At 45.6% G+C, this 27,992-nt stretch overlaps 1 protein-coding gene across 4 annotated transcripts in view; it reads left to right on the forward strand.

The window, feature by feature from the left end:
- Positions 1-714: 714 nt before the first annotated feature.
- NFASC (neurofascin) overlaps positions 715-27,992 on the forward strand; it is a 193,343-nt gene continuing 166,065 nt past the window's right edge. For all 4 annotated transcript variants that reach the window (XM_077157529.1, XM_077157531.1, XM_077157532.1 and 1 more), the window contains exon 1: positions 715-823. In XM_077157529.1, coding sequence (XP_077013644.1) covers positions 717-823 — 107 coding nt within the window. In that variant the 5' untranslated portion in view covers positions 715-716. The remainder of the gene's footprint in view (positions 824-27,992) is intronic.

Below are 27,992 nucleotides of genomic sequence, written 5' to 3' on the forward strand. Positions count from 1 at the left end.
GCGAGTAAACAGGCCCCAAAAGAAGTCTTGCCCACATCTCACAGACAGTGACAGAGCCAGGACTAACCCTTGGATCTCTTATTCTCTCAGTCCGGATCTTCTTCCACCATAACTCAAGACTGACAGAGGCTTGAGCCTTGCCCTAGGGCAGATGGCAATCTCCCATTTTTAAAAGAAGACACCCCAGAATAGGTGTCACAGCCTTTTTTTCACACTCAGGATCCAACAATTCTTCAATATACAAACTTTCTTGGAGAACCTACCATAAGGTAGTCTCTGTGATAGACCCTGGGAGCACAGGACGTTCGACAAATTCCTGTTCCCCAGAAGTCATAGTCTGATGCTGGAGGTGCACATACGGGACGAACACGCGACCCGGGGGACTTCAGCCTATCATTTCCTCCTGTGTGCTTGGCACGTAGCAGCGGTTCAGCGAACAGAAATGAGCAGGAACCATTACCATTGCCAATGCCGGTCCGCAATGAGCCCCTTGGGAAGGCGAGAGGAGAAAGGAGGGGCGTTTTCAGGTGCCCCTCTCGGCGAATAGTCTCCAACGCGCGCGGCGAGGCTGCCACCTGAGCATCCTTCCCTGCTCTGACGGGTTCCGGCTCCGCGGACGCTCGGTGCGCGCGAAGGGAGGGGCGCGGTGGCGCGCACGCAGGCTGTCGGGGGCGCGCCGGCCGCCCGGGGACGCGCACGGGCTGGTCTCTGCCCTAATGCGGCGGCTGGTGGCGAGAGCCGCTGCAGGGGACGCCGGGGAAGCGACGGCGCCGGCAGCGAACAGCTCGGACTGCGCCCAGGGCTGGAGCCCGAGCCCCTGGAGGTAGGCCAGCGCTGATACGGGAGAGGTGGGAAAGCGGGAGAGTAGGGGCGAGGGAAACCCAGCTAGCGACACCCCCTTGTTCCCGCCCTCCTCTGTCGGTCTTCATTCCCCGACCTGGCCCCATCCCCCTCCGTCCACGTCCCTCTCCTTTCTCATCTCCACATCGTCACCTGCCCTGAATCCATCCTACGCTGTCCTTATCTCTGTCTCACTGCTGCCTCATCCTCCCCTCCACCCCACCCCCGTTCGGCCTTCCAGCCCCTGCCTACCCCATCACCCTTTCTGTCTTCTGTGATCGCATCCCGCCTCCTTCCTGCATCTTTATGCACTTCGTGCTCGCCTCTCTTTCTTGTTCCTGTACCTCTGTGTACCTCGACACCCCGCTTTTTATTGTCCCATCCTTTCCACAACCCCTCTCCCATATCAGCCCCTCTCCTTGTCCTCTTCCATCTCTCCTCTATCTCTTCCCCCATTTCATACCCATCACTCCATGTGGCTGTCTCCCCATTAGCTCCGTCACTGCCTCTTGGCTTCCTCCTGCACCTCAGCCTTTCTCAAGAACCCTGCGCTCTCCCCATAGGCCATTAGCTGGCCTGCCATCTTTTGCCTTCTCCACCTGCCCTTCCTGTTGCTGCTTTTACACCCCCCACCCCCACCCCCACTTACTGCTGGGTCCTTCCTACCCCTTTGGAGAGACCCAGAACTCTGAAGGCCTGACATACTCGCTGTGGTGGAATCCAGCTGTAATCCTTTCCTGTGCAGCATTTGTTCCTTTTCATGGCTTAGGAGTGAAGGATGGGCCTCTCTTATGTTCCTCTCCATCTACTCTCCTCCCCGCGCTGTTCAGGTTTGTTTCCTAGACGGACTGCGGGAGGAGGTGTTAGACAGGAAAACCAGGACTGGGAAGAGGCAGGGTCAGGGAATGTCTGTGTAGACTCTTCCTGCATCTTGTTCTGAGTCCTGAAATGCAAAGGCCTGGATGAGAGGGTGTGGGTATTCTGGGTTTTAGAAGGGATTCTTCCTCATCCCCCACAGCAGCACCCTGGCATCAGGAGTTCTCGTGGATGTGGCCATGGGCTGGGCTGAGAGTGGGCAGAGTGCTGAATCACCCAGACTCTGGTCCCCATGGCAGCCCCTCTCCTACCCTGAGTCAGGCTCTGCTCCTGATGCCTTAGCATTTGGCAGTGGTGTGTGTGTGTGTGTGTGTGTGTTTGTGTTGAGGATAGATGCCTCCTCCCAAAGTCTGTAAGAGTGGATGACAATGCCCCTTTTCTCCCTGTCTGTCTCCCTTGGATGAGGGCCTGGTGTGTCTGCCTACCCTTGGAAACTACAGTGATCCCTACTGGGTCCAGTCAAATCCCTGGCAAGCAATTGCCGCAGGGCTCTGAGGCCTGGTTGGTAAAGGGGTTGGATTGTTTGAATGGGGAGACTGGCTAGATGGTTCAGAACCTACAGAACTTCAGACATAAGTAGGAGAAGTCCAGGGAAACGTGTGTAGAGCCTGAGAGCCCCTGGGGGTAAGGATGGTACCAGCTGTGAGGGTGAGAAGGGAGGGGATGGAAGAGACCTATCCTCTCTGCTGGTTTGGGGATGATTGGAGCTGGTGGAATTGCATTGGGGGAAGAGTTGAAGGAGATGAGGGGTCAACTATGCCTCTGATACATTTACTTTTTGTCTTGCCTGAGCTGGCACTTGTCAGGGAGAATAATTTCTCCCCATTGCCTTTGGATTCAGCTGAAGGTGTGTGTGTGTGTGTGTGTGTGTGTGAGAGAGAGAGAGAGAGAGAGAGAGAGAGAGAGAGAGAGAGAGAGAGAGACAGAGAAGAGACAGAGAAAGACACAAATCACAAACAAGGAAAGGGTCTCACTCACATTCAGTCCCGGAAATTGTGTTTGCCCATCGTGGTGGGAATGGCAACCCGATTTCTAGTTCTGGGAACCTCAACTAAAACCCAGAGGCTTAGATTGGGAAGTTAAGAGCAAGTTACAGATCCTGTCTCTTCTCTGAAAGGCTCCCACACTTTAGAAATCTGAGCGATTGAACTTTGCCTGCTCATATATAGCAACTCTTAAAAGAACCCAGGCACCACCTGGCAAGCTAGGGGGTTGGCTGCTCTCAGCTTTGTTGCCCTTCTCCACCTCCGCCTGTCACCAGGTGGGGGTGGGGCAGGCAGCTTCCCCAGACAGCCACGCACCCAGAGCTACCAGTTTTTCCTGGCATAGAAAGGAGCCATCACCTGAAGTCATCATCGAGAGCTGATTGGATTAAGTTTCTGCCTTTGAGATGCTTGATTGGGACTCAGGTTAAGTGGGGGATTCTGATAACAACTGTATTTATTTCCCAGTTCTGTGCAATGAATCTCACCCCTCATCCCCTTGCTTTGGCATCTCAAAGGCTATGGAGAGATAAACCAAGGCATACAGTGAGGGAAGCTAGCTCCTTGGAGGGCTGTAGCTCAAGACCTGAGGACTTGTGTTTAGCTTGCTCCCTGTGGAGCTGAACTGGGCTGAGTTCTTTCAGGGCACATCAAAGAAGTGACTGATATCTGAAGAAGGAGATCTCTGAGAGAGCGGGGGCTGAAGTGGAGCAGGGATGAGGGTCCTATTTCTGCAGTCAGAGGGACAAGAGTCCAAGGCTCTGATCACTCTATTGCTGCAACTTGTTCCTACTCTTGGCCCATCTTTTCTCATTCTCCTTTAGAAGCCGGAAGTATAATGAGGTTTCTAAGACCATTCAGGAATTGGAAATGAGGTGAGGACCATCACTTTGTCTTTTGAAAAAGAAATGCTTAGAAAATTAGAAAGGGAGAAACAGAGAAACTCAGGTCTCAGTCTGTTTGACTGATGTGTGTGGTGGGGGAGGAAACATAATGAGAGAAACTTAAGGTTGGTTACATACTTATTCATTCATTTAATTAAATTCTGTAGTGTGTTGCTATAGTAGGTGCTGAGATGATAAAAATAGAGTAAGATAGGGTCCCATCTTTCAAAGCTACTTTTGTAATGAAACAGACATGTAATCAGACAAATTACATAGATAATCTTGAGTGAGACCATCCCGATAGAGATGTTGGACAGTGCTACCTTTAATTCTCAGTGGTATCAGCCCCCTCCTGCCCCCAGCCAAGAAGAGGACTTGGTTGTTGCTGTCCAGCTTGGTAGCTCATGGCTAACCCTGAAGTTCACTGTGAGGGGAGGGGTGGGAGAGAAGATGAGATTCAAGGTGTTCCCATATCCCCAGCTTGCAGGATGAGAGGAGGGATGCTGTGTACGGCTGGACCCTGCTAGGTGCTGCTCCATAGGGAACTCTGGGAAGAGGTTGAGGCTACTTAACTCTCCCATTCTGGTCTCCTAACCAGTTTTATTTAGGGGCAAAGAGTGGTCTGGATTTACTTAGACTGTCAGAGTGAGACAGAGGAAAGAGGTCCAATGACCCTCAGGAAACTCCCAGTCTGATGGGATGGCAAGCACACGCACAGGTATGTGCTCAGAAACGAGGCAAGTCAAAATGTTGGGAGATTGAATGTGTGAAGGGGTTTTGAAGTTATGGGGTAGTTGGAATCAGGTGGGATTCATCAGAGAACTCCAATAGGGGAAGGGAAGTTGATGAGGAGCAGGAGAGATCCTTAGAAATTATGCATGAGCATAGTTTACCATGAACATCTATAGCTGAACTGGAAAGGAGCCTAAGAATAGAGACTCACAGCCTTATCTATTTGAGCAGCCCCTCTCCTTCCCACCCACCTAATTTAGTTCATTTCATTAGCATATCCCTGGCCATTGACTATATGGGGACTGTGCTAGGTGTTGGGCAAATACATTGTGTTGGAGAGACAGAAATGAAAACAAATTAAAATTCAGCACAGGAAGTGGTCTAAAAGAGCTTAGGTAGGTTCCTGGCTCTGTAGGAGCCTGGCTGATGGGTCAGGGTGGGCAGTAGGACCTGGCGTGATTGCGCTGTTTGATTAGAGCCCTCCCTTGGCTAGAGCAGCTTCATGTCATACTTTTGAGCATTTTTTTGTGGCCCTGCATCCAGGCCGACCTGCAAGGGCAGATGTTGGTTGCGTATGGTCCAATCCCTGAGACTGCGAGGGAGAGTTCTGGGAGCTGATGGCTGTGCTTGGTGCTTGAGTAGGCACTTTGGCAGCTCTGCTGACCTAAGGCATTGGTCAAAGTGTGCCAGACAACTTGAGCAGCCTCAGCCACCCTCCTTTTATTGGCTCTTAAAAGCAAGCCAGGGAAGGTAAAAGGGGCATAATAACAATGGCCACCATTATCAAGTGCTTAGTATGTGCTAGGTACCCTACTATGTGCTTTATATGTTTTGTGTCAATTAATCCTTATAGAGGTTATGAGGTTATCTCCTTTGGAGGTATTGTGTAGATCCTGATTTTACAAATAAGAAAACAGACTCAGAAATGTTGTTGCTTGTCTGAGATCACATAGCAAGTGAGTTGAAGAGCTGGAATTTAAATCTATAATTGTTTGACTTCAAACCCCATGATCCTTTACTGTTCTAGCTCCACATCCCCACCTCAGTGGAAAAATAAAGAACTGAGATGCTTTATCCACATGTATGCGATCTCTAGGAAAATCTGTTAGAAGGAATCAGTTAGCATGTGTTTTAAAATATCTATTGTGTTCTTCTGAAGGATACAGAAGTATGGTTTCTGCTTTCAAGTAGGGTAAAGAGATGGAAACATAATCATTCATTATCATTGGAGAAATAAGACAGAAAGACATGGCATGTATAATGAAATCTTCTTGGTGTCTTAGACCCTGAACAGTAAAATTTTGAAGGAAATAAGTGATCCATTATAAGGTTGTTGAAGTCAGGGAGGTGACATAGCACAGTGGAAAGCACTCAGCCTTTGAGGTTGGACAGACCTATGTTCTGTTATTAGCTGGGGGACTGCAGTTTCCCCACCTGTAAAATGGGGATATTAATATGAACCTTGCAGAGCTGATATAAGGATTAAATGGATAAGGCAGTGAAGGGCCCAGCACAGTACCTGATTGGTAGTAAATACTTGTCAAATGGTAGCTGCTGTTCACAGAGGAGGTGGGGATGGAGCTGAGCCTTAATAAACAGGTAGAATTTGGATTGAAAGTATGAGCTAATTCACCAGGTAGGTAAGCAAAAGCTCGGTGGGTTCAGGTTCTCCGGGAGGAAGAAACCTCCCTTATCTTCCTCATCCTGCCTCCTCTCCCAACTCTCATCTCCCCTAACTCCACACCCCTTGTAAAGTCTTATAAGAAAAGGACATCGTCATGAAAGACACGAGGGGCCGGTGATCTGTTTCCAGCCCCATCACTAACAAAGTTTAAGTGTGTATCTTTCTCTGTAAAACTAGATGATGGCTAAAAGTCTCCCGGTCCAGAAGCCCATGTCCCTGGAATTCATGTTATTGATTAATTTCTTGTCCTGTCTTTCCTCTCTCAAATGCCAGGCCATGAAGAAGTTGGAGTGCCCGGGGCACGGTGAGGTCATCCTCTCTGACCTTTATCATTCCCTCCCCCTGCTGCAGTTCCCTTCTCAGAGACGCAGCTGCCTGAGCATCTGCCTCCTCCTCCTTCACCTGCTCCTTCCCACTCCTGCCTTCCCAGGCCTGGCAAGCCCCTCCTGAAAGGCCTCCCTGGCAGCCCCTCTCTCCGTCATTATGATGCTAATCGTGTTGTTAATTTTTCTGAAATCCAGAAAGAAAGCCCCAATCTGTTCTAATGAATTTAATTAGAGAGGGGCTTGAAGGGCCCCAGAACCTCTTACCAGGATCACAATAAACAGAGTTAACGAGATAAACAGCTTGGGATCAGCCGCCCAGAAGGTGGAGGGGAGGATTTCTGATTCAGTCCTAGCCTGAGAAAGTCCCAACACCCAGAGTTGGAGGAAGGCTGAGTGGGCTCTCGTCCTTCAGTTGAGTTCCCTTCTGGTCTGTTTCCACCTGCCCCACCCAGCCTCTTGTATTTGGTTGCCCTTGGTGACAGATACCTCCTAACTAATGGTTCAACAGATGAACCATTCTCTCCATCGCCAACATTTATTGGATATCTACTGTACACATAAGGGGAACCGCATCATCTTTATGGAGACTTATGAGATCTTGCTTCTGCCCTAAAAGGAGAAAATTGATACAGTTTCAAAGATAAGAAAGATTTGTTAATTTCAAGAAACTAACTGTAAGAAGGTACAGGGGAGACAACACTGGGCTTAGGTGATCTGGAAAAAAGTGTCTTGGAGAAGGAAATACTTGAGGTGGATCTAGATAGATCAAGGCTTGAAGATTTAATAGAGTTGCTGGAGGAAAAGCAGATACAGTCTTGGTGGATAAATGGCATGGTGTGGGTAGTGGGCTCACGTAATTATCAGGAGTAAAGTTTGGGTCAATATACTGAGAGGTGATTCTCTAGGACCCTGCATGCTCAAGTGTTTGCTCTTCTACCCTGATTGTTAGTTAGTACTGAAGTCGTCATGTTTGCCAGGCATGGGAAAGGGTATCCTGGAACATGGTGCTTCTTGCCTTCATTCTAGGCAGATGAACTCTCTGATGGATTGACTAGATGCTAAGTTAGTTCTCAAAACTTGTGCTTTTCTGGGATGAGAGTGAATGGCTGAGCAATTCCAAGGACTCTTTCCAGTGACAAAAATTCCCTTCTTCACTGATGCTGGCCATTTTCTTTTGGCAATAGCATTTTTGCAAGTATTCAGTGGAATCTTCTAGTTCCAAGGTTACTGAGTTTCATAGCTCTTCTTTCTGGGTTACCAAGAGTCCTCTGAATATATGTTTGTGCATTTGCGCACATGTGTGGGCTTACCTCTGTCAGTGAAATGATTCCAGCTAGATTCTGCTTTTAGTTTGACCTTTATTTGCAATGTAAAAGTGTTTAAACATTTCTGGACCTTGATTTTTTCATGTGCCACAGGGGAAGAGTCATTCTTATGTCTTATTCTTTGTAGATACATAAGCTAAATGCTTTTTAAAAAGGATCTTATATAAATATGAGGAGATGTTATGACTATCATTTTGACAGGAAGTTTAATATTGAGCTTAGATTTTGATTCACTTTCCCCACATGGAACTTTTTACCTTGTGAGACCAGCCAGAATCTTATTTTTGAGCACCACCAAGGTCTATGCTTTTTATTTTCCATAATCTATCTAGATTTATGCATAATGAAGAGTGAATTTAGTATATTGCCAGGAGTTGGGTGATATAGCCATGTGTGTTTATATGAGAGGCATCATTATAATGCCATTATTATAATGTCCATTGTGTGGTATTTTTCCCCATGTTGGAAGTGATATGTTCCTTAGGAAGGAAAATGCCTTTGAGGCCACAGGCAATTTTCCTATGCTGATGTGGGGTAGGATAGAAACTAGATCTCTTTCTGATCATCATCAGTAACTGCATGGAATTAAACTGTTTGGGGCTCATGTTGGGAGCTGATCCAGAGTTCTGTGACTGATCCCAGCCCTGGACTAAGTATTTATATAATATTCATTGCATCTGAAGTTATCCTCTGAAGTTCTTACAATGCGCATAGCACTCTTTTAAGTGGCAACACTTTATGAGAGAATCCTCAACTCATACAATCATAGAGACTTTTTAACCCAAGATCTCTGTATTTTACTGATGAAGAAACTGAGACTTAAAGGAGGGAAGTAGCTTACTCTGGTTGCATGGCGAATTGCTGGCAAAAGCTAGTGCTTCTTCCTTATACTGGCCCATATGTAATCATAGTAATTGTGCAAGATGATACGTAATTAAATTCTATAAAGCATGATCCAAACCAGAAGTGATTTCAAATGTCAGAGAAAGGAGGAAATCAATGTAGACTAAAATCCTTTGGGCAGGTTTCAAAGAGAAACAGGGCTGGTTTGAGCCTCTAGGGATGAGCAGGATTTAAATAGGTAAACGTATGGAAATGAACATTTCTGGTGGCATGGAGAGAGCATAGTCAGTCAGAGTTAGAGGACAGAAATGTCTGATGTGAACAGGTATAGTGAACTGGCTAGACCAGAGTAATGGAAAGTGCAGTGGAGGGATTGGTTGGAGCCCGATTAAAGGGAGCCTTGACTCCCTGAGGGAGGAGTTGGGCTTTTTCTTGGAGTTAATGATGACCATTGAAGCTTCTTTGCTCTGAAGATAGGGCTTTGCTGTTCGGAGAAGTGAATGGGAAATCTCTTCACAGGCATCTAGTGGTGTCTGAGGGGACAGTTCCTGCTAAAGGGGTGTTTGCACAGGAAAGTAGTGCTGAACTTTTTCTTGGTCTGTTAGGGAGCTTGTCACTGTCCAAGGTGCTGACACTACCTCTGAATGATTTTTCCCTACAATGCCAGATTAGAAGATCAAATTAAATTAATCAGGTAAAACCACCTGAAGAGATCTGGAAGAAGATTCTGGCTAGGATTAGGTAGCATGTGGGCTTTCTGACAGCAAACTGGTTATTGGACTCACTTCACAGTCCTTGTGTGAAAGCAAAAGTATAGGTTGAGGGAAACCAGTAAAGGCTCTAATAAGAGACTATGTATGCACACATATGCATGCTAAGATGACCTGGCTTTTAACCCTATCAGTCTTTCCCTAGAGTCTTCGTGTTTCCCTGAGAATTCTAGCACGTTGCTTATTTCGTGTGAAAATGCATTCCCTCTACATTGCACAGAGTACCTAAAACATCTCCAGCAAGCTGGGAGAAAGCACAAAGGTTCCCAGAAGACCCTACTCATTGGCTCAAATGAGAGAGCTAAGTGCTTATATTAGAGCTGTCCAGGAGAACTTTCTGTGATGATGAAAATGTTCTATATCATTGTCCAACACTGCATCCATTAGCCACGTATAGTATAGAGCACTTGAAATTGTATAGTATGATTGGAGAACCGAGTTTTTAACTTTTGGTTTAAAATTAAATTTAAAAATAGCCACATGTGACGATTGGTTTCTGTATTGTTCTGCACAGCTCTACATAGTCAGAATCCCTGACTTTGGCATTTATCCTTGCTTATTGGTCTCTCATACTTAAACCTCTTTGTCATAGAGTAAAGCGGACTTTGAATAGGGATAAGTTTGCTAAATTGCTGGAAAAAGCCCCATGTTGAATCTGAATTGAAAGTCTGTGTCTGGCTTTGCCTTGACTTTGATGTTTTCATATTGAGAACAACCATATGTGATGCACTGCATTTTTCCTTTCAGGCACAGAGAAAGCTCTTTGTACTCTGGCTGGGGTACAAAGGACTTGCTTTGAAACATTTTGGAGCCTTGTATAGGGAGGCAATGCATGTTTGTGGCACCAAAGCCTGGCTCTTGCGTGAGGTGGGAAGCAGATAATATACCATTGGGTCAGATGTTTGTGGCTGTCCCGCAGGGGGAAGTTCCTGGTTTTCATCCATCTCCCATTCAAACTTTCCAACTTTGGGCATACTTTCCCTCATCTTGTTTACCTGGTGTGTGGCTATGTTCCAGCATGAGGATGTGGGTGATGGGTAGCGGTAACAGAGGGAAAAATGCTTAAAAGTGCCAAACATTTAACCAATTAATTATAACCTGTCAAATGACTGGAACAGGAAATGTCCATTGTATTGGCATATGCCAGTACCCACATGTCTGCCTAACCTTACCACCAACATGCTTGGTTTTCTTGGGTCTCTTGTCTTTGGCTTGTCATGTATAAGTGATTTCCTAAACCATAGTGCAGGGTTTTCAGAGGCAGAAACCATGCTTTGTATTTTTGTTTTCTCCCATATAATCCTAATGTGTAATCCTTTAATAAATGCCTATCATGTGTGGGTCTTCCATAGCTTAGATCCATGGGTTTAGTCCCTAGAAAATGTGTTTACATGAATACAAATAATATTTACTGAGCCCATGCTGGGTGTGGGTCTTTGTACTTGGTGCTGTGGACAGTGACAAAGGAGGAGCCAAGGATGGCCGCTCCCAGACTAATGGGAGAGAAAAGGCAGGCACATGTGAAAAATGACAAATGCACACACACATAGACACACACACAACGGATAGACAGAAACAAAGACAGAATTGGTAGCAGTGATACAGAGCTGGGGGTGGGGTGCAGGCTGCTGGAGGGGCCAGATTATGTGTGTGTCTCTGTCTGGCCTTCTCTTGAGGATTCCCTGCTTCATAGGCTTAGCTGGTACCAGCCGCCCCCATGCCTGCAGTGACAGTGCTGTCTTTATGATTGGCCGGGCAGCTTGCTGTCTCACTGGGGCTGTGCTGTCCTGAGCTGGCCCCTTCCATGGTGAAGAGCACTTGAGGAGGGGGAAGGGAGAGTGGGGAAGAGGACTGTGTGGAAGGGGGAGAAACTCCTTTCTCTTCTTATCTCTTAAAGGGTGATAGGATCTTGCTCTCAGACTTCCTCCTAGTCGCAGAAGGGTTCATTGGGACTCCAGCCGCTCTTGTACACGGAGGCCCAGGTGCAGCTCTGGAGGAGACAAGAGAAGCAGAGTTTTGTGACGTGGCTCCCCACAGTCACTTGAGCCCCCCCGCTTCTCTCTGAAGGAGTGTGATCTGCTTGGCAGGGAGCAGGTGGGCTGGCTCTCCCCTGCACCTGGGGCTCAGGACTGGCTTCTCTGGTTGACTCACAGGGAGGAAGGGGCCTGCCTTTCACCATCCTTAACATCAGTGCTTCTCAAACCTCAGTGTTGCACATGAATCCCCTTGTTAAAATGCAATTTCAGAATCAGGACATCCAGGCTGGGGCCTGAGAACCTATTTCTAACAAGCTCGCAAGCAATGCTGCTGCTGATGATGGGTGAACCACACTTAGATTGACAGGTATCCACACCCAGGTTCTCCACATTGGCAATACATCAGCATCACCTCGAAGTATTTAAAAATATGTCGATGCCTGCAATCCCCATGCAGCAAATAAATCGCAGCCTCTGAAGGTTGGGTCTAGGCACTGGTATGTTTTAAAGACCCTCCTCGTCATTCTAATATATAGTCCAGGTTGAGAACCACTGACTTTCTGGATAGTTTTTCTCCTAACTTCACTGTACTTATCTTCTGACTATGCCTTTCTTACCCTAAGAGACTGTAAGTGTCTTGAAGGCAGAGAGATCCTTATTCATTATACTACTCTGCCTGTTCCACAGTAGTTCTCAGTCATAATGTCAATGGTTAGTTCAGGCTGTTATAGCATGAAGAGTCCAAGGTCATGAGCTCCACCATGGGATGTTCCATCAGCCATGTGGGACTGAAGAGGTGATTGACTTAGAGTAGGCCAATTTTGCTCTTAAAACAACAATTCAAAGTGAGTATTTATAGCCTGGAACCATGCCTGGTACATAGTGAACTTTCAGTAAGTATGTACTGAGTGGATGGTTATTCCACAGATGGAGGTGGTTGAGTATGGCTGGGAGGACACTGGATAAAGGATCAGAAGACCAAGGGCTAAGGGGACTAAGGCAAGTTACTTAACTTCCTTTAGCCTTACTGTGATCAGCTGTGAAATGGGAGTAATACTATCTACTTAATAGGGCTATTTCAGTGAAAATAAGGTAGGACAAAGGGGTCTAGAAATTCTAAAAAATTATGCAGATCATGTGAGGATTCATTTTAGAAGTGTTGGGGCTAAACTATGGGTATCCACCCTAACCCTTGTTCTAACAGAACCCTCCAGGGTCTTGACATCTGTGCCTGTACGTATTCAACAGCGAGAGAGGTAAGGAATGTGCCGGTGACTAGACACCTACTCTGTATCAGGGAGTATGCTAAATGCTTGGCTTTTATCATCTCATTGGTTCATCACAACACTTGGATTGGATGCTATTATATCCCCATTATGCTCAGGAAACTGAAGCTCAGAATGGGAACCAGCTTTTCCAGAGCAGCACAGTGCTAGGTGGCAGAGCTGGGATTTCCATCCAGGTCTGTCTGATTCCAAACTCCTAATTAATTAACCATCAGGCAGTTCTGGGTTCCTGCACAGGCTGATGGTCCCTTTGTTTGAAAAGCTTCCTTATTTGAGTACTGCAGAAACCCCTGTCTCCTGTTAGGGAATGTTAAGATCTGATAGCACCGGAGCTCCCTGAACCTTAGCTGACATGTACAGTGAAACTGCTGCTCGGAGTCTTCCTCAGGCCCCAAGGTGAGACTCTGATGTCTTCTGTATGGAAGAATCATCATCTGATCCCAAGGTCTCCTCTCTGCTTGACCAAAGCCTCGGTACCCAGCCCAGGTCTGTTTTGCTTACCTAGGTTGACTTTTCTCATTCTGGTACTTAGAGAGAGAAGATGGAAACAAAAAAAAGGGGCAAAATCCCATTGGCCTCCCCTTATCTACCTTACTCCAATATGTAATGTCAATGGAACATTCCATCACCTGGTGAATGGTGCTCTCATCCTGGGGTGGGTGGACCTACCTTCTCTGATTGGTTTAATATAGAGAGGAGGTCCCTATTTCTGCTCTCCTCTTGCCTTTACTTCAGCACTGATGCCAGGTTCATCAGGGTGCATCCTGGCAGAAGTCTTCCTGTCTAAGCTGTTCAGTAAAAGAAGGGTGTGTTTGTGGGGGAGGGGGTTGATTTGCATGGTCTGGCCAGTTAGGGTAGGTCCACCTAGTTCAGGTGCTCATTTCTCATACCTGACATGGTTCTTTAACTCAGGCTTTTAGCAGGTGTAAGAAGAAATGAATCAAATCTACACAGAGAAAGAGAACTATATATAGTCACCAGAACGGAAACCCAAGCATCACTATACAGACACTAAATATCAGGTGGTGGGCTTTGGATAAAAATTGGTAATACGCCTCACTGAGCTGTGACTAACTCTGTTGATATATGATCCACTCTTGCGCCTTGATATAATTTGGCTTATTTTTCTTACATATTCCATGAAATTATGTGCCATGATATTGCTTTCCTCTATCAGGACCACTATTCCCATGTCTGGGGCATTTTAAAATTTTGTTTATGAATTTCTTGAAGTTTACTTTTTTTAAAATTAAATATAATTTACTTTAACAGAGAGCAATAGAGATTTTCAATATTATAATAGCAAGATAGCCAATAAAGAAATTAACAAATGTGAAGTTTACAAGATATCTCCAAAAAAGTAACTTTAAAAATAAGGGTGGTAGGTCTCCGTGTGTGCTAAGGGGAAGGCAGGAATGTGTCACCCCACAGACACAGCTGCAAATCAGATGGCAATAAAGCCAAATTAACTCTCCCAGCAATTAAACTGTCCCAAATTAATTGTATCCCAGCAATAAAGCCAAATTAACAGTCCTCAGGTTTAGAATTGTATGCCTCATATTTAGTCGATTTGTATGGCATTGAATAGAAAGAGAATACCTGGCTATGTTTTATACCCTTTAACTTTTTCATTGGCCACTGCTTTCCCTTTGGTTAAGTTACTTTTTTTCCCTCACTATTGACTTTTTCTAATCAACATTTTACAAAATCACTGCCTACACCTCCACAATTCCTCATTTACTTTTTTTAAAAACTTTTTTATTGTATAATATAACATATATACAAAGCAAAGAAAGAAAAAGCAATAGTTTTCAAAGCTCTCTTCAATAAGTAGTTATGTGACAGATCCCAGAGTTTGTCATGGGCTACTATACCATCATCTCAGATTTTTCCTTCTAGCTGCTCTATAGGAGGCTCAAAGGAATAAGCATTTTTACTCAAAGTTTACTTTTTTTTTTTTTTTTTTGCATGGGCAGGCAACGGGAATTGAACCTGGGTCTCCAGCATGGCAGGAGAGAACTCTGCAAAGTTTACTTTTAAGGGCAGAGTTTATCCATTGTGTTGCTTCAGTGTGGATCAGGGCAGAGCCAAGACTAGGCTCCCATCTCCTGACTTCTGGCCTGTAGATCTCTGGCCTAACTCTCCTGGGCCTCTCTTATGACTTGGGTCTCAGCTGGAGTCTAACTTGAGGGAATCCCTGGGTTCCTAGGTGGGAGGCGCCTGGCATTGCATCCAAATGGTACAGCAACCTCTTGGCAAAGCCAGTGTTAGAACTCCATCTTCCCGCCTCATAGCCCAGGGTTCCTTCTAACCATCATCTATGTGTTGAATACTTTTTTTTTTTTATTTTAAACTCTCAAAACTTCGAGACTCGACTAGTGTTGAATACTTTTGCTGCCCCATTCCCACCTACCCACCTGCCCGAGGTGCCTATACGAGACAGGAGGGAAAGAGGAGGGCCAGGAGTAGTCCTTATTTTTACCACAGGGCTACTGGACTTGCTTTGAGCTGCACTGACGGTGGAGAGAATCTTAACTGGCTCTTTCCTCAAAAGGTGATCAGCCTTTTCCCCTTTATGAGTCCTCACTTGGGGAGTCCGGAGACTCTAGAAGATTCTTTCCTTCCATTTGGCTCTCCCCATTCCTTCTACTTTTCCTCTCTAGGAAAATTCCAGAAACCCAGTGATTTGTGACTGACTCTTCCCTGGCCATATTGGTTGCACCAATTCCTCCATTTGAAGCCAGGTGACTTTATAGTTTCCTTCTTTCCCTTTGAACAGTAGGAATGGGGGTGGAGTCAGGGGAAGGAGATGGAGTTGGGGAGAGTTGTCACCAGTGAGTCCTTCTGTTTTCTGGCCTTTGAGGTGAAGCTCAAGAGGCTGCAGAATCCCTCCAGAGGCCAGAGGAATTCAACTGCAATAGTCACAGTTGTGATGCTGATGAGGACATGAGTACCGAAAGAGGGTGGGGTGCAGTATGGGGTGGTAGTAGGGGCTACTCTCCAAATAGGCCCTCTTCTTCCCATTAACCCTTTCTGCTGGGAACAGCAATTTTCCCATTTCCCAGAGGAACATGCTGAGACTCAGAATTCCAGCTAGGGAAGCCTGGAGAGCCTGCCCTTTCCCTTTCCTCAGTCCTTTGTCCAGGAATTGACACTGCCTCTTGGCAAGGATGGTCAATGGGCTCAGTGGGCTGGATGCCATTCCCTTTGTCTGTGCTTTTTGGGGTAAATTTTATTAAAGTAAAACATACAGTGAAGTATACAAATATACCTGTATGCCTTTTATTAAAAAAGCATTGCGTTTCTGGTTTTAAAGGGTAAAGTTTAAAAATTCTAATGAAAGAACAAGATCACGTGGAGATAGCAACCGTTAATATTTGCGGTGTATTTTTCAGGTGATCTCATTCTAATTTGAGAGTTGTTGCTAGAAACTGGCTTTGGGGTGAGAGGGGGCTAAGGGCAGGGGTCGTGTAGGGTCCACTGCCTGCTCAGGGTGCTTCACTGCTGGTCCTGGCGACAGTCCAGCTTCCCAGCTTTACCTGCAACTTAGAAGCAAAGTGTTCATTATCATTCCTGCTGTTCATTAACAACTGTTAATAAGCCAAATAATCAGATACTACCAGGCAGACCATTATTTATTAAAGAGCATGCATTGTTCAAAATGCAGGTCAAGTTTGCCATGTTTAAGAGTCCTGGAACACTTGGGCTATCTCCAGGGAGACCAGCTGACCTGGGTGAATGCTGTGTGTTTACTCAGCCTGTGTGTCTACCTCAGCCTGCCTGCTCAATATCATTAGCCATTTGGAAAATGCAAAATAATACTAATTAGTTGCAGAACTGGGACCCAAACCCAGGCTTTCTGACTCCCTCCACTCTGACCAGGGTGGAGGGCAAGAGACACTGAGTGTGTAGATGTGGGGACAGTGCCCACTCTTGCACTTGTCAGCATCAGCCACTGCCGTCTGACCCTGCCTTCGAAATTGGTTTCTACCAGGGCATTGAATTATTTTACATAAAGTACTCAGAAATGCGTTTGGTACCTTGCTTATAAATATGATCATCAGAATCTCATCATCTAGGCTGGGGGAGAAACTGTTAGAACTTGCACGGGACTAAAAAGACAAGCTAGTCTGTGATTCTCATACTTGAACCTGCATCAGAATCCCTTGGAAGGATTCTTAAAACACAAATTACAGGGCCCTACCCCAAGAGTTTCTATATCAGCAAACCTGGGGTGGAGCCTAAGAATGGGCATTTCTGACAAGTTCCCAGGTGATGCTGAGGCTGCTGGCCCAGGGACCCCACTTGGAGAACCACTAACCTACCTCCTTCATTTTGTAAGTAGGGGGCCTAAGGGAAAATAACTTAGTAAAGATCTTAATATTAGTGAGTTCAACAACAAAAAGGCAAGCAACCTAATTTAAAAAATGGACAAAGAACTTGAATAGATGTTTCTTCCAAGATGATAGACGAGTGACCAATAAGTATATGAAAAGATGCTCAATATCATTAGCCATTAAGAAAATGCAAATTAATGCAAATTAGCTGAAGAACTGGGATCCAAACCCAGGTGTTCTGACTCCCAGCATAGTGCTCTCACCACGTGATGTTCGGTCATCTGTCCTCCTGGAAGTACCAGCAGCTAGGTGGTACAGGAGTCTTTTCTGGGAATTAAAACTGCCCCAACTCTGTGGAAAGGGGACAAGAACAGGTTCAGCTTGACTCCAGGAGCCAGGAATGCAAATCTTGACCCTGCTGCAATTTCTGTTTTATGATGTTTGGTCATTCTTGCCTTTATTTATTCAACACACAGTTATCAAGTAACTACTATGTGAAAAGAGCTGTGCCTGTTGCAACTAGGCAATCAGGACAAAGCTTGAGTTTGGTGGCAGCTATTTCATATCTGCGCCTGTCCAATCCCTTGACCCTGCCTATACTCCAGTGGGTATGGAGCCATCCTGTAGCTGCTGGGTGCCCAGTGAGAAAAGAGGTCTCAGAGTCAGGAGATGGAGCTAATCTCTGTTCTCCTGTGACTTACCAGGTGATCTCTGGGAAGTCATTCTTTCCAAGCCTCAGTTTCTTCATTGGAAAATGTGGGGATCGAAGAGGGGTTTAACAAGACCCCTTTCTCAGTCTGTGATTCTAAAACTCTTGAGGTTCTCAAATAGATAAGGATGGAATCAGACTTCATTTCTGTTTTTGATCAATGAATACATTTCTTCCACTCTTTCCTCTTTAATATGCAATAGATTGGGACTCTTGCATTTCTAGTCCTCTGTTGGTGTGTTATCCACTAAACACTGCCTACTGCAGTGGTGGTTTCACCCTCATAGTTTTAATTTGCTTTTCTTCTTAGATATCCATTGTCTATTTTATCCATAATGAACCATTAGTGGAGACAAGAAATATGGAATTTTGGTAGAGTTAATGAGTAATTCAATAATAATAATTCTACAGATTTGCCTGGATATAATGGTTACCAGATTGTATTCATTTGACCAGAGTTTTTATATGGCACATCAAGATGTTTCTAAAAAGAGTGATAACTCTATCTAAGGTCATTTACGGGGAATAACCACCACCCATACCTGTAACAGAGAAGTGTGCATCAATCAGTCTGAAAACTTCTCTCTTTTAGAAACAAAATTGAAAACTTACAAAGCACTAAGTGTAAGAGTTTCTGACTTCAGGATGTGAGAGTAGTTTTGACTATTTTTGATACCTCAACATTTGACTTAAGTTTTTGTAACGTAATTAGGTTCCTGAACCTGACATGCTATAATGCATTTAAAATTGTGTTAACAAATCTTGCTTTTCTTATCTGGTCAATCTGAAATAAATTAAACAGAATGCACCACTTGCTAAATGAGGGGAAAAAGTTAAAATTTGTCTTTATACCTATAATAATCATTGTTAAAGATTGTGTTAAACTATCTAGAAAATTTAAGAAAAAGCTGATCTAAAATTTAAGAATAATCTTAAAATAGCATGTCTTAAAACTTAAAAAGTATGCAAAAATGACCAAGTTATTTTAACATTTCCAAAATGAAAAGATTGGGAAGCACTGGTGAGAACACTTTCTAAGATTCTTCCTGGCTCTGACAGGATAGGGTTGTAGGATGGTGCGGGGTCTGAAAACCGTGATAAAGAACAGGAGACTATAATAGTTCAACTGAGGGTGGGTGCCTTGTGCACACAAAATCCTCCCTCACAGGATTGTAGTTGGACATGGGGTAGATATGTTCTTTGAGATTCCAGATGTAGAATTCAGGTCAGCGTATGGAGATGACAACTTTCTGTCCAATTTACCAAGCACTTTCTAACCATCAGAATCGTTGAATTTTAGAGATGGAATGACCATAAGAGACCATCTGATCCTACTGGGGCTTTTCCAAATAGGAAGTGAAGGGAGATGCCTTGCAAAGAAACACGTTCTAATGCCTTAGAACGTGTTTAAGCAGAGGCGGATTGCCCGTGATTGACGATCCAAAGTTTCAGCCTGCCACTGGGGTCCAAAATCCGTGTGTCCAGATGGACGCTGCTCCCTGCCCTCCCCTCCCTCCAGCTAACTATCTTTGGCAAAGGTCAGACCATGGATGGATGAGCTCGGAGCCTGGAACACTGCTGTGGCATCATGGGGGGCTCTTACTGGCCTAGGCATGCCTCTTCTTGGGGAGCTGACTCCTGTGTCTCCCGTAGCATCAGAATTTCTGTTACATGGTTGGGGGGGAGGGGGCGGCAGCCTTTGAAGGTGGAGCTTATGGCATGGTCTGAAGTAAGTCCCTTGGGCGTGGTTTCAGGACACCTGAGGCCTCCACCTGGTCTGAAGAGCCTCCTGCCCTGTCAGTAAACACTTTGTCTCCTTTGCCTCTTCCTCCCAGCCCAGATTGCTTTTATGACGGCGTAACAGATGGGAGGCAGTACCATAAAAAGCCCAAACCCCAGATAATCTACAACCCACATTTAGGAATGAATGAATTAGTTTAAGAATGATCTACTGGGTGTCCTTTGTCTTTATACAGATTATCCTTCATTATTTTTTCTTTTGATGAGGCTGAAAAATAAAAGGCTTTTATGTACTTGGAGTCCATATTAGAAGCACGGAGCCTACAATGTATTTGCTGCATGTGATTGAGAATTGCTTTTAGTTCCCCATAATCACATTAGTTTATCTTTTTGTATGCTAATCCTCTTCAGCTTTGGTCATTTTATGTGTGTGTGTCCCATATACTCTATTTTGACTTAACTAGTTCCCCAAGGCCTCAGCCTAGAGCCTTCTTTCTGTATCTCTATCCCCAGGGCCCAGGAATTGGCTCCCATAGTGTTTTGGGGTATAGTTTAAATGAAGCATCCAAAGCATGGGGCTTACAACCCTGAACCAGTTCTTTGTGTTCTATTCCTGTTTGGGGGAGATGATTGGTGTGTGTGTGTGTGTGTGTGTGTGTGTGTGTCCTGAGCACAGCTGTTTACACAGCTGATACCTCCTGGCATTGTACCAAACCTGTGCCAGCCCCTCTATATCTCAGTGACAAGTTGAGAGAAATCTCTGATTCTCTTGGTTTGCCCCATGTGGGGAGTGAAAAGGGAGTCCCTGTGGTGGGGTGTGAATGAGTTTCTCAGCTGGGCTTCTGAGAACACACCATTTCTGCCTGCTACTTCCACCATCACGGTCAGCCAGGCACACTCCTGGGTTCTTGCTGACAAGAGGAAACCCATCCTAGGAGTGGGAGAGAGAGTGACAAGCTGCAAGAGAGCTGATCCAGGGGCTTTGGCTTGGCTTCTTTTCTGCAAGCTTCTCCACAGTGTCTCAAACCTTGACTTAAGCATTAGTCTAACTTTGTAGCTAGTTTTTTCATGGGCTGCCATGAGCTTGTCCATTCCCCACTCCTACCCTCTTGCCTTTCAGCAAGAGCTGGAACTTTAGCGAGTGTCTGTCTTGTTTATTCTGTTCTTTGGGCAGTGGGTTCATCAAAGGGACCTGCGAGTGGGCACTGAATGTAAGTACCTCACCTACTTTCATTTCAGCCACCCAGTCGCCTTCATTTCTTGGCTGACATGTAACCCTGTAGGTGAGTGCCTGCCTTGGGGGAAGGGGCTCAAGCCCCTGGGTGCTTGGTTGGAAACAATAGAGCCAGGTCGGGTTGCCTCCCCCACCCTCCTGACCTGGGGAAATCCTCTAAGCTGACCTAATTACCTGCTGGGAGAGAAAGCAAATTGATTCCTAGCAGATGTTGAACTGAGGAGGCGGAGTTCCTTGGACAGGTGGCTGTGTATCACTGTGGGATTAACCCTTTCGTTGCTACCTCCTTAGGAAGAGTCTCCGTTCGCTTTGCCATCCTCATAGGAGTCCAGTGCTGGACAGCCCTCCACTGGTCTCCGCCTCTGGGATACAAGGAATCACGGTCTCCACTTAGCACAGAGCTACCTGACCTAAGCGCATCAAGAGATGCCCAGCAACAGAGGGGGAAAAATGAGTAAAAAGAAAGTGTGAGGAGTGAGGATTCTGAGAGGGAAGAGCCAGTCTGAGCTGTTGCAGGGAAAGCGTCACAGATGAGGCTGGACTTCAAGGACGGCAGTGAGGGTGTGAGACAGGGAGGGAGCCAGTCACGACAGGGGTGGGGATGGACGAGTGAGCACAGGCACCAGGCAGAGGTGCTGAAGGGTGTGTGCGTGTGTGTGCGTGTGTGTATGCACGTGTGTGTGTGTGTGTGTGTATGCACGTGTGTGTGTGGGGACAGGGGTGTGCAGAGGCTCTTGTTGAAGCAGGGCTCCTAATAGAGGGTTGAGGGAGTGAAAAATGCTCAGCACTGAGCATAAAGCATGATCCCAACAAATGCTAGTTGTTGTGACCATTATTCTTCTTTCCATCCCTATAAAAAATATTTTTTTCAATAAGCTCGACCTCATATTATAACCCTTGCTTTACATTTAATGTCTTTTCTTGAGCTGTCTTTTTTTTCTTCAATGATTTTTTGTTGAGATATAATCATCTAAAGTGTACAATCAGTGATTCACAGAATCGTCATAAAGTTCGGCATTCATCATTACGATAGATTGTGTGTGTGTGTGTGTGTGTGTGTGTGTGTGTGTGCCACCCCAGTCGCCTTCATTTTTTGACTGACACGTAATCCAGTAGGTGAGTGCCTGCATTGGGGGAAGGAGCTCAAGCCCTTTCTGCTGTGTGGCAGGAGCCACATTTCATTTTTTTCCGTGTAAGTACCCCCTTATTGCCGCACCATTTGTTGAATTATTTGTTTGTTTTGTTTGTTTATTTGTTTTTTGGGGGAAGTGCATGGGCCAGGAAGCGTACCAGTCTCCCGCATGGCAGGCGAGAATTCTACCACTGAACTATCCTCACACCCCCCATCATGATAGATTTTTTACTCCAAAAATAATAAAAATAAGAATAAAAATAAAAGTAAAAAAAGAACACCCCAAACATCCCATAATGCCCATACCCCCTATTGTTTATTTTTCTGACCTTTTTTTTCTTATTCATCTGTCTATACACTGCATAAAGGGAGTGTCAGTAACAAGATTTTCACACTCACACATCCACACCTTAAAAGCTCTAAAGTTACTCAAACATCTTCAAGAATCAAGGTTATTGGATTATTGGGTTGCAATTCAACAGTTTCAAGCATTTCCCTCTAGCTACTCCAATACACCAGAACTGAAAAGGGATATCTATGTACAACGTAAGAATAACCTCCAGAAAGACCTCTTGACTCTATTTGTAATTTCCCAGCCACTGAAACTTTATTTTGTTTCATTTCTCTTCCCCCTTTTGGTGAAGAAAACTTTCTCACTCCCACATTGCCAGGGCCAGGCTCATTCTGTGGAGTTCTGTCCCACGTTGCAAGAGAGATTTATACCTCTGGGAGTCCTGTCCCACGTTGGGATGGGGGGTGGCCAGTGAGTTCACCTTCCTGGTTGATTTAGAGAGACAGGCCATATCCGAGCAACAAAAGAGACTCTCTGGGGATGACTCTTGCGCTTCATTGTAAGTAGCCTTAGCCTATCCTCTGTAGGAATAGGTTTCATAGGGCGAGCACAAAGATTTTGATCTGTTTTTGAGTCGTAATATCTGAACTTCAGAATTGTTTTTGTTGATCTAGAACAGGTCATGTTCTGGACATTCCGAATAAAATGTCTTGTACTGTCCTGCTTAACTTTGTCCTTCATGGTCTAAGACTTTTATCAGCCCAGCTGGTCCTCATGAATTATCCTCATGCTTTATTGATTATCCTCATGTTTTACCACCAGACTGAGGAAGAAGCACCATCTCAATTGCAAGTAGCTACGTCCTTGGTGGTGCTGAGGCCTAATTCCATGGCGAGCTCCTGAATGTCTGACCTCATCAAAACTAGTTGGCCTCTCTGGGTCTGGCTGGAGGAGGGCTTAACTCTGTGTGTGTGTGTGTGTGTGTGTGTGTGTGTGTGTGTGTGTGAAAACATCTGGTGGAAATACACGATGGTAGAGACTGGAATGATCCTCCAGATACCTAGTGCCTAGCTTTTTGCCTTGAAGGTCACCCCCTCATAGTTTTATATGCATTGGACTCAGCACAGCTGGTGCTGCCTCTTTTTTTTTGAAAGACGCCATTTAGTCCATGCACCTTGGGCCAAGCTCTTGGTTGCTTCCCAGTCTTATCGTTCTATTTTCCACACTTGCTCTGTCATCATTCAGCCTTGTGTTTTCTTAAGTTTAGGGTATTTGGATCCCAAAGAGGTTGTAAGGCTCTGCTGTGGTCATCCCAAGCAAAGAAACCCAGAAGAGAAGCAATGGCCAGCTCACCTGTCCGTGCCTTACTAGGTGTGCTGATGGATTTTGGGGCTGGGCTGTCCTCCCTTTCTACTCCTTCTGTCCCCCCGGCGCCAGCCACGAAAGCCAGCTGTGAGAATACATGGGTTCTCAGAGTTCTCTGGCTGCAGAGATGATGTTTGAATGCTTCTTGGGTGCCTCAAGCTACAGCTTGCTTTAGGGGGCCTGTGTTGCTGGATAGAGCAGCAGGGGTGCTTAATGATCAGAGAGGGCTGACAGAGAGGCTGGAGATTGTTATATGAATTTGGAACAGGGGCCTTGTGATTCTTTCTGAGCTGCTGTTAGGTTTCAGTGTGGCCTTCATTAGGCAAGTACAGAACTGTGGTGGGGAGGAGGGAGAAATAGTGGCAGCAAAGGGGGCATTGGGAGCTCTGGAGAGGCAGGAGAAGCAGTGTCCATGATCAATAATTTATTCCAGGATCCCATGCAGAAGGATCTCCATGGCAACAGGCCAGCACTCAGCTGTTGGCCTGGCAGTTATCTCTCAGAGCCACTGCTCCTTGCTTGGTTCCTTTCTCCCCCGCTCTCCCTTCCTTGCTTTCTCTTTGCCACCACCCTTCCTCTTCATTTTTCTTGCATGTCTCAGGAGCCATTGTGTGGAGCAGAGTCACCCTGTGCCTAGGAGGGCACCTCTGCTTGCTCAGGGTAGGGACTTGGGGGCGGTAGCAGCTCCTTCTCTACCCCTGAGCAACTGTCTTAATTTGCTGCTGCGTTGCGTGCACATACCACGCAACTATTGGCTTAACACTGGGAATTTACTGGCTCATGGTTTTAAAGGCCAGATGTCCCAGATCAAGGTGTCAGCAAGGCCAGGCTTTCTCTAGGAGTTTGTACTATGCTGGTGCTGTTGCCGCAATCCCAGGTGTTCCGTGGCCTGCATCTGCCTCCATCACTTGGCAGTATCCTTGGTCTCATCCTGTGGCTTTCTCTGGCTTCTGGCTTCTGCATCTTCTGGCTTCTTTTGGTTTCTACTGACTGACTGCAGCTGTGTTTCCTCTCTTTCTAAGGCCTCCAGTAATTTGGGTTAAGACCCACTCTGATTCGATTTGGCCACACCTTAACTAAAATAGCTTCTTCCAAAGGTCCTGTTTTCGGTGGGCTCACAACCACAGGAATGTGGACTAAGATTTGTTGGGGCGCATGATCCAGTCTACCACAGTGGCCCCGGAGTCAGAGGTCACTTCTCTGGCTTTCCAGCCACAAGGCCCTTTGCCTTCGCACAAGCACACAGAGAGCTGCCTCTTGAAGCCTGTCCCACAACCTCCCCTGACAAGCTGAATGAATTGACTTTTCACCACATTCTCCTCACTGGGCCATTTGCCTCTGCCTTCGGAGAGAGCCCGTCACCTGTGCAGAGCCTTCCTCTGCCTGAGCCCCGAGGGAGGTCTCCCTTGGGACTACCCACTATTGACTTTAGCAGTTGGGCCTTGGTGGACAGGAGGATGCCAAGTGCAGTGCAGCTAATTGCAGGACTGTATCCCCCACCTTACCATCAGCGCCAGCGCAGGGATTATCATTGACCTCAAGGTCACATAGTAGGTGCCCATGTGCTGTGTTGTGGAATAAATGAAAGAGGGGTCTGAAGGAAGCCTCGGACAAACACCGGGTCAGGAGCAGGCCCTCACACCTTGTACACTGCCTCTTGGGTCTCTCCCCAGAGACTGGGTCTTGGATCCAATGACTGCACTGAGCTTCAGCAGTTGAGACCATTGACTGTTTAAAGTTGTTTTTCATATACATTAAACTCTAGTGCTTCTCTAATTCATTGGCTGCCACAACTAATATGGGATCTGGGCCTGTAATAAGCAGTTAAGACTTAATGTTATTAGTCTTGTAATTACTGCTAAGGGTCTTGTCTCATCGCTGGATTTGTAAATCCTCACAAAGATTAGGAAAACATAGCCCTAAGCTGGAGGCTGAAGAGGGGGCTGGGTGGTTGGAGACCAGCCTGGTGTGTTGGTTCCTGATAAAACTTTGAGTTGGGGATGCAGATGGACCCAGAGAGCTTCTGTGAGCATCCTTGGGGAGCTGGGGAAGGAAGGGGGGGGTGTCCTGTAGAGGAGGGTGGTGGGGCTTGCCCTCAAGAAAAGCAGCTGCTGGTAGAGAACAATGCCTTGTCTCCAGGGAAGGTACCTTTTGCCCCCTCCCCAGCCCACAGCTAACTCTCCCCAGCTGGCCCAGGAGAGAGAGCGGTACGCTGTGATCAGGTGGTCAGATGCTGCAGGCAGGGATTAGAGTAGACAAGAAAACCAGCTGTATTAGAAATGGCCTCCTTGGGCTTTATCATGAGGAAATGTTCCAGCTTCTCCCCTCAGGGGATTTTTTTTCACACATGGCTGACACTGGTCCTCGTCAAAAAGCATTTATTACAGGCCAAGGCACATGGGCTGGTTGTCACTGGTCTGTAGGCCAGCATCCCCTGCACCGCCCTCTCCTCTCCACCACTTATGAGCATCTGGATGCTGCTGCCCATGAGAGCTGCCAATCTCAGCCAGCAGCTACTAGCCGCCCCCAGACCATTCTCCTAAGACGGTTCAGCAAAGGCAGTCAGTCTGCTTCTTCATTTTTAGTTATGGTAAAATACACATCACACGAAATTTACCATTTTAAAGTGTACAGTTCAGTGGTGTTTAATACATGCACAATGTTGAACAACTCTCACCACTATCTGGTTTCAAAAGGTTTTAGGTACCCAAAAAGGAAACCCTGTCCCCATTATTCAGTAACTCCTCATTTCTTCCGCTTTGCTTGTTCTGGACATTTCATATAATGGAATCATACAATATGCGGCCTTTATAGCTGGCTTCTTTCACTCAGCAAAATGGTTCCAATGTTCATCCATTGTAGTAGCAGATACCAGTACGTCGTTCCTTTTTATGGCAGAATGATAGTCCATGGTGTGGTTGGACCACATTTTGTTTATCCATTTATCTGTTGATGGGCATTTGGATTGTTTCCACCTTTTGGCTATTATGAAGAATGTTGCTATGATCAATCATGTATAAAATTTTATTTGGATTCCTATTTTCAGTACTTTGGGGTATCTACTCAGGAGTGGAATTGCTGGGTTATATAGGAATTCTATGTTTAACCTGTTGGGGAGCCCCCAAACTCTGCCCGCTTCTTTTTATTTTAGTTTTCTGTGCAGTTTATTTATTTTTGGATTTGGAGCCATATTTCAATTAGGAGTTTGTTTATTTATTTTTAAAAATATTTTTATTGACGAATCTTCACACACATATGTCCATCCATAGTCCACAATCAGTGGCTCACAAGAGCATCACATAGTTGTGTATTCATCACCATGATCATTTCTAGAACATTTGCAGTACTCCAGAAAAAGAAAAAATTCATACATCCCGTACCCCATCCCTCCCTCTCATTGACCACTAGTATTTCAATCTACCCAGTTTTATTTTAATCCCTTATCCCCACTTTTATTTATTTATTTATTTTTCCTTCATTTTTTACTCATCTGTCCATACCCTGGATAAAAGGAGCATCAGACACAAGGTTTTCACAAACACACAGTCATATTGTAAAAGTTATATCCTTATACAATCATCTTTATGAATCAAGGCCACAGGATTACAGTTCAACAGTTCCAGATACTTCCCCCCAACCACTCCACTACACCATAAACTAAAAAGGGATATCTATGTAATGCATAAGAATAACCTCTAGGATACTCTCTTGTTGGCTCTGTTTGAAATCTCTCAGCCACTGAAACTTTATTTTGTCTCATTTCTCTCTTCCCCCTTTTGGTCAAAAAGGCTTCTCAATCCCGTGATGCCAGGTCCTGGTGAATCCCGGGACTTCTGTCCCCCATTGCAAGGGAGATTTACATCTCTGGGGATCATGTCCCAAGTAGTGAGGAGGGCAGTGGTTTCACCTGCTGAGTTGCCTGCCTGCTTCTTTACATGCACCAGCATCTGTCTTCCTGAGAGAGGGGGAAGCCTGCTCCCTATGTCCACTCCAGGTTATGACCCTTGACAGCCACTTTTGGGAAGTTCCTGGTTGCTAGCCTCTGTCTAAAATGCAGTGACATGGATAGGCACACCAGGGAATCAAGCTTTGTCAGTGGAGTGATTTCTAGTTGTTTTTAGTGGTATTGTCGGATCTTATTCACCCACACGTGTGCCGTCCTTCAAAGCTGTATCACTTGGAGGCTGCCTGTTTGTTTCCATGTGAGCCAGTACTCAAAACATTATTTCCCCCTCCCTAGGAACGGCCTTCAGAGCCCCTTTGCTGCTCTTTCCTTTGTAGTTGTTTTTTTTTGCTTTGACACTACACAGCATTCCCACCTGCATCACCCACCATTTTTACCAGTCTTGGTCCTATCTTTCCACTTAAGGAAAAAAAAAAACCCAAAAGGTCAAAAATTCGCCACCATAGAGGCCCGTCAAAAGAATATGCTGCAGGCTTTGAAATCCGACAGAAAAGAAGCTTTGGAAGTGTTCTAAGCACTGCACACCCTTGGAATATGTATGGAGCTTCCTGAGGGGACTCCTTTGAAGGAGACGGCCCTCATCTGAATGCAGAAATTCAAGCCTGTTCATTTAAAAGATCAGTCAGAAGACTGTGAGCATACAATATAAAGATGGAACAGTTACTAAATTATATGTACTTCAAGAAACTCTAAG

Source organism: Tamandua tetradactyla, chromosome 4 (assembly GCF_023851605.1).
Source record: "Tamandua tetradactyla isolate mTamTet1 chromosome 4, mTamTet1.pri, whole genome shotgun sequence".
Lineage (NCBI taxonomy): Eukaryota > Metazoa > Chordata > Mammalia > Pilosa > Myrmecophagidae > Tamandua > Tamandua tetradactyla.